At 44.9% G+C, this 20,194-nt stretch overlaps 1 protein-coding gene across 4 annotated transcripts in view; it reads right to left on the bottom strand.

Annotated features, from left to right (window-relative positions):
* PECAM1 (platelet and endothelial cell adhesion molecule 1) overlaps positions 1-20,194 on the bottom strand; it is a 66,838-nt gene that overhangs the window by 28,153 nt on the left and 18,491 nt on the right. For all 4 annotated transcript variants that reach the window (XM_036033492.1, XM_036033493.1, XM_036033494.1 and 1 more), the window contains 5 exons: positions 14,321-14,614; positions 12,817-13,119; positions 9,388-9,663; positions 4,524-4,772; positions 2,703-2,978 (listed from right to left, as the gene is read on the bottom strand). In XM_036033492.1, the coding sequence (XP_035889385.1) occupies positions 2,703-2,978; positions 4,524-4,772; positions 9,388-9,663; positions 12,817-13,119; positions 14,321-14,614 (1,398 nt within the window). The remainder of the gene's footprint in view (positions 1-2,702; positions 2,979-4,523; positions 4,773-9,387; positions 9,664-12,816; positions 13,120-14,320; positions 14,615-20,194) is intronic.

Raw genomic sequence — 20,194 nt, 5'->3', positions numbered from 1 at the left:
GCTAGGGACATCTCACCTCAAATGCTACTGACCGTTCGGCTTGGCTAGACCCATTAACTCAGGTGTTCTGCTGAGGTCTATTTTGTGAGTCTGTGAGTGCACACCTGTGTGTGTGTGTGGGGGGGGGGTTCTCTCCCTCTGCTTACAAAGATGCATGGCATTTCCAGATCTTATGAACAAGTAACGTGATTCACGACCTTCCCATTTTTCTTTTTCCATTTTGAGTGGTCTATACTCTCAGTTCCCACTTTCTTGTTAGCTGTGAAGTCTGACTCCCATTCCCCTGCTCCTGAAGCTGTGCTCTGTCTCTGGTTTTGAAGAGACTCCAAAGGTCCCCTGGCCCCCTGACAAGTTCATCCCTGAGTCCGCGGCAGTGGCCCCATCCTTGGCCTCCCTACAGCTCTCATCTGTCTCCCAGCCCTTCCTTTTGAACTCATCTTCTTCAGGGCTTCTGTGATGCCTCACAACCCAGATTCTCTTATCTCCTTACCTGCCACTCCCTCCTTATTCACAAGTTCTTCTTCCTCCTGCCTCTTAAATATGTACTTTCTGCAAATGCACTCCTCAGTTTTCCCTTTCCATTCTCCTCTTTGGTGATTTCACTTCCATCATTGCTTCTCTTTGTGCATTAACACATGAGGCCATAGCGTTTAATGCCTACATACACAGCTCTCGTCCAGATTACTCCCTGAATTCCAAGTCTCGATTTTAACTGGGGCATTTCTACTGGGAAGCCTATCGGCCTCTCATTCCTATCAGATCCAAGCAGAGTTTATCTTCCTCCCATAACCCCCTTCCCTGGTTCCATGTTCAACCACCGAAATTGTGATCCTAAATTGTCTTTCCATGTAGGCCTTCCTATTAATGCGAGAATGAACTGGTCAGCAGACTGGCATCTGACTAATGAATCCCCCTTGTGAGGGCAGTGGGTGGCCAGACCATGGAGCTGCCAGTCTGATGAAAGGGAGCCCCAGACCTGGGGTGAGATGGTGCCGGTCAACCTTGACGAGGGCAGACTTCTGAAGGGTACAGCCTGACCCTATAGCCTCTCGCTTGTGCAGCACAAGGGGCCAGTGGCAAGCTGGGGCCAGGAGCCAGACTGCCTTGCCTCCATTTCCAGCCACAATGCCCACCAGCTCTTTGTCTTCAGCCTTATTTGCCTCTTCACAAAACAAGGATAATATTACTATGGGTCTTGCATGGCTATTATAAGCACTAATGAGGATAATTTACTAAAATATTTCACCAGGGGTGGACAGCTGGTCAGGGCTCAGTAAACATTAGCCACTAATACGGACCCAATGTAAACCAACAGTTTCACATGGACTTCTACGTTAGCTTCCTAAGGTAGAATGAGGTCTAAAGTCACCACTCCTTCTAACTGACAGAAACACTGGGTTAGCGTTCCCAAGACCCCATTCTCATGTCCACCTTCCTCCTCAGGCTCTCACTGCACACAAGACAAATTCCCAGCTCTCAAGACTGTCATTTGGAGCCCTTCCCAGTTGGGGTCAGTCACCTTTCCTGCTTATATCCAGTGATTCTCCATTCCCAACCTTTGTTTCCAGCCACCTTATTGACCCACAGTCTTTTGAACGAGTCCATGGAGATTCTGCTCATGTAGTCAGCTAGGCTGGTAGGCCGTCTCTAGCCCTCTCCGCCCAAGCACTGCCAAGCCCCGGCTCCTAACCCAGCTCTTCCCACTCAGACTAGGTAATATCCTCATGCCCTAAGTTCCTATCACCATCACTGCAAGGACATTCCATGTGGCAATTAATAATGTGTTGCCTAATAGCATTTTTCTATGCTTATTTGCAGTTATTCAAATATTCATATATATCCAAATATTTTCCCACTATTTAATCAGGTGGTCCTCTGTTCCTTGTTATATTATTGAAACCAAGAGTATGTCTCTTTTTTGATATGCCCTATAGCAATAGATGTTTAAGATACATGGCTGATAATTTGAAAAGTGTGACTACTCTTAGGCTGAATAGTCATAGTAGCAGGAATCTCTATCCAACTCAAGATGTCCACATGATGCGGGTAGATTAAAGTTTTTAAACAAGAAGAAAGAGGAGAAGGAGAAAGAAGGCTTATAAGCTTTTTACAACAGGATGCAGAACCCCTCTTCGAGGCAGGCGATGGCCCCCCTAAGGCCTTCCTTCCTTAGGAGGAGAGGCACAGATGGAGGCTCAAGGAAAAACATCCACCCAGGACAATGGGATTTTTCTCTTGTGAATGAGAGTCCCAGGTGAATGTTAGCAAGCCTCGTGAGACTACAGCCTGCGGCTCTAATTGCTGTGGGCTCTGCTCGTGATAGTTAGCCCAAGTGTCAACTGTTGAGAAGAGCTCTGGTCAACTGTCCTGAGATGGCTAGCAGCTCACCTAAAAAGGAGTAAATGCTAAGAGAACCCAAAACACAACTTCAGAGCTTTCTGAAGTTGGGACATGTCACTCATATTTTAGCAGTTCACTGGAAAGGTTCTGAAGAGAGAGGACACTGGCCACACCAATGGTCCCCAGATACTTCCTGGCCCCATTGACCTGGGCCTTGATCCTGCTTTGCCATGTGTTGTGTTTGTGGACTTGGCATAAGTCCCACCACTTCCCTTGTCCACACTGTTCCGGGGCAACCCCAAACCTCTGTAAATGTAAAGCCCTGATCCTGCATGATTTCATCTCATAGCACAGCGACTTACCTATCACCTTGACCGACAGAAGGTCACTGACTATTTCAGGGTGGGAGTGGCAATTACGTGCGATGCAGTAATATTTGGTGTCTTCTGTGGGGTTATCTTTGAATACTGCGGGCTCATTTGAGCTTACGTTGTGACTATTCAGAGTGATATGTGTTTTTTCAAGGCGATACGAAATAGGAGAGGTTCCATTTATGGACTGGCATTTGACTTCTATGGTGTGTCCTTTTATCACCTCAGACTTGGACTCATGAAAAATCCTGGGCTTGGAGAGCTTTTCTGGAATGATAGAGAGAGAAACAATCTGAAGCAAGACATCCAGCCCAAGGGGTTCTTTCTTCAAACTCTGAGCTTTGCTTTCTCTGTCATTACTATCATTTTACTTTATTTTTTATTACTTTTTGCATTGATTAATTTTAGAGTGAGAGAGAGGAAGAGGGGGAGAGAGAGAAAGAGAGATGCATCAATTTGTTGTTCCACATATTTGCATATTTATTGGTTGATTCTTGTCTGTGCGCTGACCAGGGATCAAACCTGCCCCCCTGGTGTATCGGGACAACTTCTAACCAACTGAGCTACCTGGCCAGGACTCATCACCATAATTTTACATGCCTGCCTGCTTTATCTACCTTTCCAGGACCCCTTTAAAACTGGCAGGTAGTGCACGTGTGTGTGTGGTGAGGAGTGAGAGGGAAAGAGAATGCTGTAAACAAAAAAAATATGACATCAATTCAAGAAAAACATCACACCCCTCTAAACATATGTTTATGCTTTCCTATATCTCATATGCACGTACATGCACATCCATATGGATTTTTTTAAGTTGAGAAAAGACACAGGAAAAGAATTTAAAAAAATAACCCAAGAGCACAAACAGAATATATTTTCAAACAAATTCTCAGTGCCTCAGCCTCTCCTGAGGCTGAATTCTTGACCCCGCAAGAATTCTACTGGGTCATTATTTAGATGTTAGCTTATTTATAAAGCTTATATAATGAAATGACTCCCCCCCCCAAGAACAACAGAAAGAATTAAAATGGAATGACCTGTGTTCGTCTCTTGCATTATTTCCTTTGAGTTAGATGACTAGAGAGTTGGCAATAGGCTAAAACCCTGGCTCAGAGCAGACTAAGATCTCGGCTGGAGAAATCATAGCCACAGATTAAACTAAAGGACAATGACTGAATAATCACAGTGACAGTGACAGCTTGACCAGAGTTCCACATTCATTTAGGACCCTCTACTGAAAGTGTAGTCCGGGGCCCAGCAGAGCCAGCATCCTCAAGGCCCTGGTTACAGGCGTGGAGTCAGGCCTCATCCCAACCTGCATTCGGACCAGGTTCTGTAAATTCATCCAAGTCCAAGATGCTGAGCTCAGGGTGGCCCCAGCACCTACATGCAGCCTAACAGGGATCCTAGACCTTCTGGTCAGTCAGGATAAGGATTAAAAACTGGAGCTTTGGTCTTAAAGTGTAGTGTTGACTAAGCCGTATTCCCTCTCTGAATTTGGGGGTAGGTGCCTGTTCTAGCAGCCAGAATCTTGCATATTCAGAGGTTGCTACATCATTAGTATGCAGCCACAATAAAACCATGAACTTGATTTTTGCCCAGAATATTTTCTTTGTATTGCCTCTATTCTGGACTCTAAGCAGAAACACCGCTTGCTTCTGTCCAGTCTCTCAATCTCACTCCTCTCACCTTCTCTCAAGCTCTTACCTGGCCTCAGTCTGATCTGCCTTCAGACTGGACAGGGTGGCAGTTGTGAAAAGTCCCCTTTCTCCTGCTCCACCTCGAGACTCCCTGAGCTAGCAAGGACATACTCACCACACACGGTTATCTGGACCGTGTTGCTTTTCTTGAACACCTTGCCAATGCCCGCACTGCAGGTGTATGCCCCGCTGTCCCGCTCTGAGACTCTCTTGGTGAAATTCTGAGACCATGACACGGTCATGTCTCCCTTCTGGATGGTGAAGTTGGCTTCAGGTGTTCCTGGGATGAAGCACCACAGGTTCAGACTTCCACCCTGGTCCAGACGTGTGGCGGAAGATTCCAGCTTTGGCTTGGAAAATAGCTCTGGAAAAGCAATGAGTGGGCATGGAGTGAGACATTTCTGGAACCCACTCCCAGAGCCCCTTCACAGAAAGTCCCTTGGCCTGGCTGCTTTTGGCAGAGCCAACTGCCAACTTCCTGCAAAAAGTTTTCCTTTGCTTCTCAAATATACCCGATAATCATACAATTAAAGAACTAGGGTTCATTCTTCGCCTGGGATTCCAATGGTAGATTTGGCTCCCTTGTTAATATCCAGTTTATTTCACAGACATAGATTAGAAAAGTTTTGCAATTTATAACGATCCCATGCATTCACCCATTTATTCACTCACTCACACATTTTATTCCACAAGTATTTATTTCAGGCTCTTTCTGTGCTGGGCGCCTCGCTCGGCACTGGGGAGACAACAGTGAAAAAGAGACAGTCTCTGACTTCAAAGTGCAACACCTGCTGGGCGACTGAGACACAGTGTCTGCAGCAGAGCCTGGGCAACACGGAACCTGGACTTGGGGAATCAGCAGAGGGCTCTTGGCGGAAGTCATCCAGGCAAAGAGGAAAGGGGTCATAGGCAGAGGGAATAGCATTTAGAAGTCCTGGCAGGAGGTTCAAGCACCCAAAAGTTCAGATGCCCTGGAACACAGTGGGAGTAGAAGAGCCCAAAGGAAGGCCTGTGGGTGCTGAAGGACCTTGGGAACTGCGAAGAGAAGTGTGGATCGCACCCTCGGGCAATGGGAAGCGTGGGGTCAGGGGAAGGCCACAGAGGTGTGCTGTGGGGAGATCTCTGGGAGCGGAATGGGTGGGTGATACCTGCTTGGGTTAAGTTGTGAGCTACAGTGTTCTGTGCCACTGTAAGGAGTCATTAGTACCCTAATTTTGGTTGGATGGCCACAGTAGTAGATGGAAGTTGACTTTTAAGAAGTTTTGTCATCCCCTTACTTAAATATTTCTTGAAATACATCAATATTTCATAGTTATCATACATGTTTGTATATTCAGCTATAGGGAAAGTACCAATTAAGTACCTAACCAATGTGAAGACTTGGCTCTTTCATGTAAACTGATGCACCCTGACTCACAATTATGCCCTTGATGCAGAAGCAAGAAGTTCCTCAAGAATTACTGAATTCTTGAGACTGTCTGCATATTGAGGAAGGGGCTGAGTCCTGAAGTTCCCCTGAGGAAAACTTCTTGGGCTGGAGGTTTGAGAATGCAGCCAGGAGTCAGGACATCGAATTCTACCTTTGCCCCTACATTTGCCTGCTGTACAGGTTGGGGGTAAATGTGAACACTGTCACTGTCACCAGTGACGTTACATTGTTATGGAAGCCATTTCCATCTTCATCAGTCCACAGTGTCTTCCTAGTCTCCTGTACAGGGAGTAGAATCAAACTTCAAGCAAGGCGGTGTCCCAATAATTCATCTATATTTCATTAGGGCACATGCCATCTTTCCTTCCTTCTATATAAGTATTGATTTAGCTGTTCTCAGAGCTCTAGGTTAGGAGTGGGGGGGGGAAGGAACCAAAGAAATCGACATCCTAGTGTCATATAATCTCATTGGGCAAATACCAAAAAGTGTGGAAAAAATGACTTAGAAAAAAAAATCCCAAAGCAATGACTACATTTAAAAATATGTAAACAAAAATGTGAAAAATAGAAACCCTGTTGCTGAGGCGGGTACGAGACGGTTTACAACTAGGAAGGAAACGTGAGGGACAGCTGCTGGTAAGGGGGGTAGTGTACACAGACGGGCAGGACCGTGACGTGGACTACAAAGGGTCAGTCTTCCATTTACTCGTGCACAAATATTTATTGTGCTCCTACAATGTGTCAGGTTCTGTGTTAAGCACTGATAACTTAAGATGAGCTGAGCCACAGACCCAGTCAGTCCTTCAAGAGCTCACACCGAGTGGTGAGGTAGATGCCAAATCTCTGCAGGGACTGTTGATGTCGAGACACGAGCAGACGGCACTGGGACCTGAGGTGCACCCGCAGGACTCTGCTGGGGAAGGCTGGAGGGAGATTTAGGGCTTGGTCTTTAAGGACAAAGAAGTTTTTCAGCGGCCAAGGGGAAGGGGTAGCCTGAGTGGGGAGGACTGTTTGGAAGAGGGCAGGGTCAAGGCGAGGGATCACGACTGTGTGGGACGAGTTTAAGCCCGGGGAATAGCTGGAACGGAGATGTTCAGGGGATCTCTGTGCTAATCCTGGTGTGAGGGACAGGGTTAGGATGTGACTGTAGAGCCGAGAAGGCAAGATGGAGGTGACAGACCTGGCAGCACCTGGTGACAAATTAGGTCTGAAAAAGTAAACAGTGGAGGGTGGAAGAAACCCATTTTCGATCCAAAGACAAATAACTAATTCAATGACTTTTTTATGTTCACAAAATTACTGTGAGCCTCCAATACTGCTACATAGAGCCATTTACAGTGAGGCTTGTTAGAAACAGGGGCATGGAAAACCAGATGCATAAGTCGGCTTGGAGACTTTTCCAAAGTCTTGGTTGAACTTGAACAAGTTCACAGTGCACGCAGGCTGAGGGCATGGAAGGACAGACTGAGCAAAGCACTTTGCTTTCTTGGGCCTGGGAGCCTGATTGACTGATGGCTTGTGTATGCTGCATGGCACAGCCTTCTGGATGTGGGTGATCAGCTACAGCAACAGCTAGTATCTCATGTCCAGTGATGCTTTCTGCTTTCCTAAGTAGCCTGTCCCAGGGGAAAGGATGCGTCTCTAACTGGAGAAACAGTTCACGGGTTCACCACTCGGTCCCTGTCGCTCTCACAGTAGTGTGCCCATCCCTTTATTTACTTCCTCATTGCAATGCATTCTTTTTTTTTTAAATCCTCACCCAAGGATATGTTTACTGCTTTTAGAGAGAGAGGAAGGGACAGAGGGAGGGGGTGTGGAGAGGGAGACAGACAGACAGACAGACAGAGAAACACAGAGAGAGCAAGCAACAGAGAAACATTGATCGGTTGCCTCCTGTACATGCTCCAACCGGGGCTCGAACCCACAACCTTTTGGTGTACAAGACAATGGTCCAACCAAATGAGCCACCCATGCAGGGCTGTGCTACATTCTAATGATCTGTTTATGGCTGCGATGATCTATTTATTTCCTTCAAGGGCAAAGCTTGACCTTCGGCAGTTCTCTATCCCCAATAGATTGCCCAGCAAAACAGAAGATGCTCAATATATGTTGAATTAAATACTTTTCTCTAATGAGATAAGACCAGTCCTATCAGTAAAAAAATATCATGTGCCCTCAAAATATTTGTCATTATCAATAATAAACTAAATTGCTAGCACACACTGTAGACCTGCAGGATCCAGCACATATGCCAATCACCTAGTTGGGTAGTTGGCAGCCTACCTGTGATCCTGGGGGCCAGACCTGTAGTCGCTCAATGCTTAACACATAGGGGGTTTCCAGTAGATGAGTCAACAAGTGAAGGAATGAATGGACACCTTCACTTGGGAACCAAGAAGTACTGACTCTCTGCCTCTGAAACACTGTCATCCTATGTGCATTTGTTCATGCAACACATAAGTGTTGAATTCCTACTAATGTGCCAGGCGCAGTTCTGGGTATTCACAATATAGCCCTGCATAAAATAGGTAATGTTCCTACCCCCGTCAGCTTTCATTGTAGTGCCTGAATACATACCATAAACAGGAAGAAGTAGAGTACATTTTTTTTTTTTGGTGGTAAGAGCTAAAAATAAAAGTAAAGCTAGGTAAGGGGGAAGGAGTCCAGGGAAACTTCTAAGTTCATGTGTTTAGAAGTCAAATAAATAGGCCTGGGGTGACTCTTGTTCTTCCACTTGGTAATCCTGTCTGTAATTGTTGGGTGAGTTGCCCAAACTCTCAGCCACAAAACTGGAAGCAGGATATGTATCTCATAGCATTGCTATGAGCATGAAATGAAAAAGTAGCCACACCAGTCATACAGTGTTCAATAAAGGGGAATTGTTACTATAATTCTTTAGTTTACTAATGCTTTCTCACTCCTGAACCTGCCACAGGGCTTGTCTGGTGAGCTAGCATAGTGCTTGGCACGGAGGAAAGATAAATGTGCTATAATAATAGGAACACTAGCCCTGGCTGGGTGGCTCAGTTGTTTGGAGGTTGTCCCATGCACCAAAAAGTTGAGGGTTCAATCCCCAGTTAGGGTATATACCTAGGCTGTAGGTTTGATCCTCAATTGGGGCATGTACGGGAGGCAACCTATCAATGTTTCTCTCTCTCTCCCTCCCCCCCACCTCCCCTTTTCTCTCTCTCTAACATTCACTGAGTGCTTACTCTGTGTGAGGCTCTTTAGGTCACTTAGCCACCATAACAGTCCTATTGCTGAGTTCTGCCATTACCCTCATGTCACAGAGCGGTGGCAAAGAGAAGCTCAGTAAGGCACCCGAGGTCACAGAAGTGGTGAGTGGCAAGGTTGGGATCTGACAGCAGGACCTGTGCCCTCACCTGCCACAGCTAACTGCTTACTGGCCCTGCATCAACTTTTCCCTATGAGCACCATCCCCTGCCAGAGTGCTTTTATTCAGATAAGCAGGAGTAGATGATCGGTCTCATTGGCCACCCTGGTTTCCAGCACAGTCACTTCTCGAGCCCGCCGTAGGTTGATACCCTACCTGTTATGTTGACCACGATGCTGCTGACCTTGGATATCTGGCTGGTTTCCACTTTGCATGTGTAGTTGCCACTGTGCTCCACAGTGGCCATCAGTGAGTAGGTGGCCCTGTTGTTGTTTGTGCTGTGCGCCACGATCATCTTGTCCTTCTGGATTATGATTTCTGGAAATGCAGTGGCCATGTGCCCCACTTGGATGGTGCATGTAATGTCCATCTTCTCTCCTTCCATGATCATCCCCCGAGGGGTGACAGAGAACTTGGGATTAGAGAAGGATTCTACAAGAAGAGGACAAGCCAGTTGGACTCAGGTTCAAACCTGGATGAAGGAAAAAGAGTACTTCCTCCTTTTCTCTGCTCTTTTTGTTGCCAACCACTGTTTTCCCTTATTAATTAAAACCAAAAATTCAACCTGCCCTCTCAAAAAACTTCGACAAGGCTACTCTGATGTGCCCTCCCTTCTCGCTCATTCTTGCATCTTCAACCTTCTTCTTAACTGCAATTCGCTAACTTTCCTGAGCTTGCCAAAGCCCTAGCCATCTTCTCCAGATATCAGCTGCAGACCTTCTCCAAATGACCTCAAAAATAAGCACAGTAGCTAGAAAGAGACTCTTCTCCCTGTCCACCAAGGCTTTTCTAGGTTCTCCTCGCACCGTTTCATGGAACTCCAGCATTTCAGCATAAAAAGTCCATAGCTTTCAAAACTGACAATAGTGTAGACTGTGCTGCTCCATGGAAATAAATGTTTAAATAACCAGATGCAAAAAAAAAAAAAAGGTGGGGGATTTCTAGTCTATTCCATTTCTTTCTTAAAGATGTTGGCCATGACTGACTACATTGACTTAATGGCTCACACAGTTTGAAAACAGCTTCTAATAAAATGCGAGGCAGATACAAGGGAGCAGGACCTTCAGGAGATGGTGAAGGTAGCAGGGCTAGGCCTTCGCTCGGGCTAAAAAATAACAGAGCATAGAGAGTATATGCAGATAGGGACACTAAAAATGCCAAACGTGAATGTAGAGTGATATAATACTTTTACATTCATTAGTTTTTTTAAATGATAAAGTCATTTAAATTCACAATAAAAAGCTATCATTTAAAAAAATAGTCTGCTTTCCTGAGTAAAAGTCAGGAAAGCAAGAGCATCTTTTAGGACCCTCAGCAAATGCCCTGTGGGGCAACTTCATAACAACAAAAGCATTTTTCCTTACACCCAAATTAATTCCAGAAGCACCAGAGACCTAAACATAGGGGGAAAAGCATTTAAACCAAGAATCAGTGAGAAAACATAGGTGCATTTTTTTCCAGTAATCTTGGACTGTGGAGGAACTTTAGGTGTGAATCACAAAACCAAAATTCCATAAGGAGGAAAGATGAATAAATTTGATTAACTAAACATTAAAATCTTCCACATTGAAAAAAAATCATAAAATATAAACAATGACAAACCAGAGAAAATATCTGCATAGTACCTAACAAAGAGCTAATTCCTTTACTTTTTAAAGGCCTCAAACAAATCAATAAGAAATAGTAAAAATGGGCAAAGTGTATATGAACAGGCAATTTATGGGGGCAAGTAGACCAATAAACATAAAGAACACACTCAACCTCACTAGAGACCAAAGGAATATAAGCCCCACAACCCCAACGACCTGTCGTTGCGCCTCCGTTAGACTGGCGAAAGGAATAATATGTTGTCATATTCTGGGTTGGAGAAGTCGGTAAGCACCCCTGTGGATGAAAGTGCCCAGCCATTTTAAGGAGCGCTTTGGCAATTATCTACTGATACTGAAAATGTACAAAACATTCAATCAACAATTTGGACTGCTCCGAATCAACTCCATAGATAATAATAATGATAATAAAATACTTGCAAAAATACACAAGTTTTAAGTACTAGTGTGTCTGTTGCAAGACTGTTTCAATAGCAAAAACTGTGGGAACACCATGTCCATCAATAGATAAGGGTAAATGCATTCTGGTGCATCCCAATGATAGGATTCCGAGTTGCCACTAAAATGACATAGGTCTGTATTTCCTGATATGAACAAAAGTCTATAACATACTAAGAAAAAGTTATAAAGTAGTATGTCTGACAAGTCCTACTTTTTGTAAAAATAAAGAAAAAGAAAAGCTCTGTGTGTGCATGAAAGTAGAAGCAGGGTGGGTCTGGAGGACCACACATGGTTTTCCTGGAGCAGCTGTACGAGGAGTGATTGTCACAGCACCTTTATAAAGTATACTTTTTACTTCATTTTCTAAAAACTTAACCCATTCCATGTGGTCTAATCTGAAAAATATTCTATATGTGATTTTTATATGTGTATGTAAATACACATGATGTACATATATGTAGACCTATATACATACACAATGGGCAGAAGTCAGGTACTGAAAGCAGAGGGTCACCTATCAAACTTTAAGGCTCCTACTTTGAAAATATTTGAGGCCCTCTGCATAAGAATGGGCCCCCCATCCTCGCCTGTCCCGGACACTCACACCCAGGCTTCCCTCTGCTGTTGCCTTTCTCTCTCAAGACTAATTCTCACGGCACCTCATTTGTTTCCTATTTGTCCAACGCCATGTTGATGGGATGTAGGCAGAAGAGGGGCCTTCCTCATCTAATGTGGAAGGCAAAGGCTGAGGACTGGGCCCCCTTTTCTCCTGATCCCCTTGAACCCCACTTTCTGATGTCTGACCCACATTGGCTTAAAACTGTGGTTTTCAAACTGCAGGTCACACAGGGCATCATTTCAGTGAGTTGTGGCCAGGGTTTTAAAAACTGAAATAGGGCCCTGACCAGTGTGGTTGAGTTGGTCGGACATCATACCACAAAGCAAGAGGTTGCTGGTGTGATTCCTGGTCAGGGCACCTGCCTGGGTTGTGGGTTTGGTCCTGGGTCAGGGTGCACGTGAGAGGCAACCCACCGATGTTTCTCTCTCACATTGATGTTTTTCTCTTCCTTTCTTTCTCTCTCCCTTTTCCTCTCTAAAAATAAATAAATAAAACCTTTTTAAAAATGAAATAGAATAGAATGAAAAATAGCAAAATGTATGATATATCAAGGTTAAGTATCATTTGTAAAATTTTGTTTGGAAAATTCATAGACATATGTATGTATAGAGTGGGACAAAAGTAGGTTTACAGTTGTTCATATTGAAAATGATACAATAATTAATAATAATATAAGAATAAACTCTGTTTCATATACTCACAACTGTAAACCTACTTTTGCCCCATCCTGTATATATATAAATATATATTAAACTGTGTCATGGTTGAAAAGTTTGAAAACTATAGACTTAAACGGACTAAGAACAGTCTTAAGAACAGTAGCCAGAGCCCCTGCCCCTTCTCAATCACGGGCTCTTTCTCCCCATGCCAAACCAGCAAGCCAGAAAGAATGAAGAAAAAGAAGAGCAGGACTCTGACCCCTCACGGTGACCAGTTCACTCTTGGCTGCTGTAGAGGTCTCCATGCGTGTCCCAAAAGCGATGCTGGCTGTACATTGGAAATAGATCACATCGTCCTGTTCCTCGACTATGAATTCCAGTGTCACAAAATTCTGGTTCTGAGACGTTTTTCTTTTCTGCTTGCCATTTCTTTTATATAGTCCGAGTTTTTCAACTGTGAAATGTACTGGGGCCTTTTCCTCTGGGACAGAACAATTGACCGTCACGATCTCACCTTCTACCGCCTCCTTCTTGTCCAGCGTCACTGTGGGACTGGACACTCCTTTGGGGAAAGAGAAAGTCCATTAGTATCAGTTTGATTTCATGGCACAAGCTGAGTTGTTGTGGTTGACCCATCTGAGAGTTCTTCTCTTTCATTCCCAGAATATCCAGTGCTACCTACCAGATAATTATTGAGCATGTATGTGCCCTGCACTACACCAGGGTACTTTGAAACATATAAGGTACTTTGAAACATATAAAATATGTTTAAGATGCAGTTGGTGCTTTCAACATTCATAATCCCATTGGGAAGACAAGTCTTCCCAACTGAAACAGTTAGAAATAAATCAAAATAAAACAAGCCAGCCAGTATTCATTAGGATTACTGCGATTGTTATTATACTTTTTCAATGCCAGTCACAAGCTAGATTGACTTTATATCCATGACCCCATGAAATTCTCATAATAAACCTCCTGAGTGGGCATGAAGGTAAAATTATGCCCATTTGACAGAGGAAGAAGGTAAAGCTCAGAGAGGCTCAAGGTTCTTCCAAAAGCTCATAGTTATCAAGCCCCAGAGTTGAGATTCAACCCCAGGTCTGTCTGACCCCAAAGCCAGAGGTTGGGTGGGAGGGGAGGGAGAAAGGAGGGATGCATGGCCTCCCAGTTCAAAAAGCAAAGCTGAAAATAACGAAGCCTCAGAGTGTGTTGCAGAGACAATGAGCAATGAGATGGCCAGGAAAGGAGGAAGCCCTCTCTGCCTGGGGTTCAGAAGAAATTCTAGAAAGGAACAGGATCTGGAGAGGTTCAGGCACGTGCCCAGATTGGAATTCAGGCAGACTGAATACAGAATCCAGTGCCAACACTTGGCCCGATGGCCTGCATACAAATACCATTGACGTAGAGAGGGCATCAGGGCTGTGAGCACCCTGGGGGAGATCAACTTTGTTTGGGAAAGTGTCAGAGAAGAGACCGAGTGGAGTCTCGAAGGAGAAACAGTAGTTCACGAGGAGATGAGATGAGATGAAGAAGGGTATTCCCAGGAGAGGGAACAGCGCATGCAAAGATGGTGAGAAACAGCCTGGCGTGTTGGGAGCATGGCTACTGCCTACATTTTCAGGTTAGGAAAGTGCCAGGCAGATGAGTGAGAAAGGTGATGGGTGGGCAGGCAGATCCAGTGTCACTGTGCATTCAGTTACTGTTCTCGCCACTGCATGTGTTAGCTGCATCCGCTCAAGCTGCGTTCCATTCCGGGGACTCACCTTTCACCAGTACCTCGTGATCCGACGTGGTTTTCATCTTGTTGTTCAGACTCACAGTGCATCTGTACGTCCCTGCGTTGTAGACTCGGGCTTGAGGGATGAAATAACTCTCCACGCTCTTCGTGGAGGAGACGTTGTGAAACGGCACGTCGTCCTTATAGAAGAGCATCTGGCGCTGAGGCTGGACGTGAGCAGTGGTGCTGATGTCCACAATGCACAGCAGGGTCAGGTTGTCCCCGTTGTTTACCTCCTGCCCTGGCAGGATCACCATGTGGACGTTGTTGATGGTGAAAGCTAAATGACAAGAGAAGGAGGGAAGACATACCTGTTATCCCAGAAACAACATTGTCCTGGTGACCTTCACCACAATGGATTGGTACCACCAGATGCAGTGCAGTGTCCGGGGGTCCCAAAGGGCTACAGGAGCCAAGTGGGTATGACTCTGGGTAGGGGGTCAAGCAGGAGGCAGTTGGTACTAAGCTTCTCATTTTCCCACTGAGACAAGGTGGCGGTCTTCAGAGTGTGACAAAACAAAAACAAAAACAAAAGAACCCTGTTCATGAGACATGTGCAACCTGTGAGCTGCCACATCATGGCCCCTGGAGGAAGCATAAGATTCAGGCAGACAGGCGTTCAAGTCCTGGTTCATCACTTACTGTGTAACCTTGGGCAATTAACCTTTCTGTGCTCTACTTCCTCATCTGTTAGATGGGGTAGGGACACATGCTTAGTAGGTTGCTGCAAGGCTTATAGGAGAGCAGCAGGAAAGCACCCACACAGTGGCGATTACTGACATACAGTAATGGCTTAATAAATGCCAGCTACCACTATTCTGAAATCGGAGGGTCGCTCTGTAGAAATTTCCTTCCTTACCCTAGCTTGACAGAATAGCAAAGTCCTACCTGGCATTTTCTGTCTGATGAACTTAAGGCCTCACCAGTTGGGTGAGGACTTGAAATCATGTCTAAGGCAGCCACACACCGTCCTCATCCCCATCTGCCACTGAGAAGCAAAGAGCACACATTCTCCTCCATAGATGAGGGAAATGTCTGGTCAGGCACCTGGAGCAGCCCAATCAGCTACCCAACCTGTGCCAGAAACCAGGCACCAGAGCAACTAGCCAAGCACACCATTTCCAGCCCATGTCATCCAGCATCTAATATCGGGCAACGGTAGGCTATCGAGAGAACTCAGTTGACAAGAGAGCACATTTTGAGACTTATTTACAGTGATGGGCTGAGATGACAAATCGCTTAAAACTGGATACTCTCTGGCTATTTAATAAGTAGTTTTGTCTGTTGGTTGGTTGGTGGTGGGCCACTGCTCTGAAAAGTTTCCAGGCTGAAAGGTTCTGGACCATGCTTATTGGTCAGGACTTTTGTCCAAGCTTCAGAGCAGACCAGGGCAGGTCTGTCTGTTGAAAATCCTCTTGATTCCTGCCATAGGTCCTTCTGCAGCCCACCTGGGTTCCTAGCCATCCTCCTTAATGTGCCTCAAGGCATCTCCACTCTACCTTCCCTGCAGCTTATTATCCAAGCACACGGATCTGGGCTCAATCAGTGCTATAAAATATTCGCTCTCCAAACTCCTGCCACAAAAACAACATCAAACATCTTGTGATCTATGTACAGCTAGAAAGAACAGACAATAAGTGGGAGAGTTTGGAGGCAAATGTATCTAAAGTCCATGACCTTAAAATCAGGTAGCTCAGCCACTCAGAACCTCTATGCGTCTACGCATCTCACCCACAAACTTACACCTTCCCGTTCTCAGGAGCCTGCCTATTTAGCGTCAGGACCGGGGGTTGAGAGTTACTGCACCTGGCGGGCTTTGTTAGCTTCCTGTGTCTTCTGCCTCCACAAAGTGTCAATAAAACCAGCATGAAATTTTAAATTTTTAGTTAATTTCTAAGTGGATAGGCAGTCAACTGTTTTAAAACCCCCAAATGTAGATGACATGATATCTACGAGAAACCCCAAAGAGCCTATTGACAAATCATCTGAAGTAATGGTAAGTTTTAGGGGTGGGTGGATATAAGATTAATATTAAAAAATCAGGATAGTGGTCACTTCTGAAAGGAAGAAGGGCATAAGGTTGGGAGGAGCAAACAGGTAGATATGGATTGGGTGGTGTTCTAATTCTTGGGTCGAGTGGTAGGGTCCTATGAATTGCTATTAAAAACACACATATAAATAAAACAAAACGCAATTCTGCATGGATCAAGGATGAGAGTGTGTTATTAACCAAGGATTGCGATGTCCAAATCTGTGTACTTGAAGTGCAAACAAGAAAAACACAGAGAGAAAGGTACAGTGTAAAGTTTCTTTACCATTCCTGGTAAACCCAGTGCCCGCCTCCCCTGCGGAAGTAACTACTGATTTTAGTTGCTTGTTACCCTTCCAGCTAGCCTTTATGCATCTATAAACAAATACGAAAATAAAGCCTCATTTACTCCTCCTCCCTCTTTTACACAAGACGCATTCTCCATACACAGAGGGGCAGCACCAAGCATGGACCTTACCCACAGCTCACATGGCCCATTCAGAGGCCAGAGACCATCTGAGACAGTGGGGGCCAGGTGTTGTTCAAGCAAAACAGGGTCATGTGGTTTAGGTGAGGCTCCTAAAAGTTCGATTCTCATCAGACACTTTGATAAGAGAAAAATATTCATGGGCCATGCCTGATGAATGGATATTTATTAATTCTCCTGGATTAATAACTCTAACTCTCCTTATTTTTAGACCAAGGAAGATCTTCATAAATCTGCATGCTTGGACCTCCTTGCTATGGTCCCTCACTGAATTATATTAAACAGCAATACATAATTTTTATAAGTGGTCCCAGATTAATTACCAAGTAAGAAAAAGGTAAAAAAAAAAAAAGTGGCACAGCTAGCTAGCTGCCCTTTCCCTTTCTTATAACAAAGTGAAACCTTTTATGAGCGATTTAGAATTTAATTTGTCTACAATGTCTCAGGTGTTTAAGTGAATACAACAGTCTGCATCTGTCTCTTTCTTCTGAGCAATTAATTTGACAAAGAAAAAAAGGCATCTGGTCAGTCCACCAGGTGAAACAAGGCAAGGACTTAAATTCCAGTTGTTTCCACAGCATTGATTGTTAGACCCCCTTTTCTGTCTCTGTTCCTTGTTAGCTCCCGGTCTGAGGAGGCTGCTGGGTGAACACTCAGTCCAGAAGTTTCTTTGGAACGTTTGTAGTTCCCCATTGATTACTATGGTTCCTTCCTGGTCAGGGACAGGCTGGCCTCACACCCCCTCCTTCATTTTAAGCCACGCTGTTTAGCGCAACAGTCCATCAGGAGAGAGGAGAGAGCAGAGGTACCAATACACGCTGAGACAGGTGGCCTGGGCCAAATCCCACCTCTGCTCCTCACAAATGGTGCGGCTGCCGGCAAGGTACTGAGCTTCCCTGAGCCTCAGTCTCCTTATCCACGCAATGGGCGTACCAATAGTAAGCGTGCCTGGGAACCTGAGTTTAGTACCTGGGATGTAGCTCTTGGCTCAGCTGAAGTACCTGAGAAATGTTAGCTAGATTCTGTCAGGCACGGATATAAAACCAACTTTTGAGTTTTGAGGTCTCTAAGCTCTATCTCAGTTCCCTATTTCTAGTTCCTTATTTCTTTTTCTTTTTTTCAAAAGAAAACCATTTGTAAAGAATTAATATTTGACAAAGGAAGCAGCAACATAAAATGGAATAAAAATAGCCTCTTCAACAAATGGTGTTGGGAGAACTGGACAGCTACGTGCAAAAAAATGAAACTCGAGCACCAACTTACACCTTATACAAAAATAGATTCAAGGTGGATAAAAGACTTAAATATAAAGCGTGACACCATTAAAGTCCTAGAAGAGAACGTAGGTAGGAAAATCTCAGATATTTCACGCAGAAACTTTTTTACTGACTTGTCTCCTAGAGCAAGGGACATAAAGGAAAGAATAAACAAATGGGACCTCATCAAAATTAAAAGCTTTTGCACAGCTAAGGAAAACAGTATCAAAATAAAAAGAGAACCAACTGTATGGGAAAACATATTTGCTAATGATACCTAGACAAGGGTTTAATCTCCAAAATATATAAAGAACTTACGCGACTCCACTCTAAGAAGACAAGTAACCCAATTAAAAAATGGGCAAAGGACTTGAACAGACAATTCTCCAAGGAGGACATACAGAAAATCCAAAGACACATGAAGCGATGTTCAATATCGCTAGCCATCAGAGAGATGCAGATTAAAACCACAATGAGATACCACTTCACACCAGTCAGAATGGCCATCATAAACAAAGCAACAAACAACAAGTGTTGGAGAGGATGTGGAGAAACAGGGTCCCTAGTGCACTGTTGGTGGGACTGCAGACTGGTACAACCATTATGGAAAGCAGTTTGGAACTTCCTCAGAAAACTAAAAATGGATCTGCCTTTTGACCCAGCAATTCCATTGCTGGGACTCCATCCTAAGAACACTAAAACACCAATACAAAAGAACCTTTGCACCCCGATGTTCATAGCAGCACAATTTACAATAGCTAGGTGCTAGAAGCAACCTAGATGCCCATCAGTAAATGAATGGATCAAAAAACTATGGTACATTTACACAATGGAATTCTATACAGCAGAAAGAAAGAAGGAGCTCATACCCTTTGCAATAGCATGGATGGAGCTGGAAAGCATTATGCTAAGTGAAACAAGCCAGGCAGTGAAAGACAAATACCACATGATATCACCTTTAACAGGAATCTAAACAACAAAACAAAACAAAACAAAACAAAAAACTAGCAAAATATAACCAAAGACACTGAAATAGGGGATAGTCTGACAGTGGCCAGAGGGGAGAGAAGAGGGAATTTCAGGGGGGAATGGGTAGGGATTACAGGAACAAATTTGGAGGACACATGGACAAAAACTAAGGGTGGGGAGTAATGGGGGGAAGGGGGGAGGGTTGGGTGGAGGGGCTGGAACGGGAGTAGGGGGGAGAAAACTGTACTTGAACAATGATTGAAATAAAAAAAAAAAAAAAAGAATTTCCCAGGTTCACTATAATGATGTCTCCAGGTTCCCAGTGTCGGGCACCCCTGTGCTGGACAACTTGACTGCCATCACCCTGCCTGAAAGGCGCACACGGGGCTGGCTGTGCCCCGGGCTGGGACTCACAGCTGGGCACAGCCAGAAAGCAAGTCAGGCACACCCGGCTTGACCCCTCGAGCCCACAGCCATTTGCCGGGTGATGCTAGGTTGTTTCACCTCTCCCGGAAACCTCTTCCCCTCTTACAAAATGGGAACACTGACACCTGCCTTCCCGGCACGGATGTTTTCATCTCGAACAGTGACTGAAAGCAGGTGTCTGAGAGCACTGACGGGGCAGAGAATGCACTGCTTGCTGCCTGGCCCCTGGTGGCGTTCCATTGCCTCCCTCTTCCTCGCACCATCCACACAGCAGACATCTGAGTGGGCCCCTGTGTGTCAGGCACTGTGCCCAGTACTGGGGGTGCAGAGAGGGCGAGATAGTTTCTGCCCATCTGGGGGCTCACAGTCTGCGTTTCACAGTTCTTCGCCACTCCAGGCCTTCCGACCTCAGTGCCGTCCCTGCCTGGGTCTCCTCCTGATCTGGCCTAGTTCTTTTCGATTTTATAGGAGGCCCACCACTTTTTCACTATTTTAAAGCATCCTCAGGTAGTTTTCAGAGAGGATGATATCCACTAACATGGGGAACATTCACCGTCTTGCTTTTCTAAGCAACACTAACATACACGAGTTTAATAAATTAATTCAACTGATTCACTGGTAGGAACAGCACATTCGCACAATCAGCTGGAACAGACAAAGGAGACGGAAGGAGAAAGAAAGAAAAGCACTTTA

This window comes from Phyllostomus discolor, chromosome 8, assembly GCF_004126475.2.
Source record: "Phyllostomus discolor isolate MPI-MPIP mPhyDis1 chromosome 8, mPhyDis1.pri.v3, whole genome shotgun sequence".
Lineage (NCBI taxonomy): Eukaryota > Metazoa > Chordata > Mammalia > Chiroptera > Phyllostomidae > Phyllostomus > Phyllostomus discolor.
The sequence above is the reverse complement of the archived record's forward strand: the minus strand, read 5'-3'. Positions and strand labels throughout refer to the sequence as shown.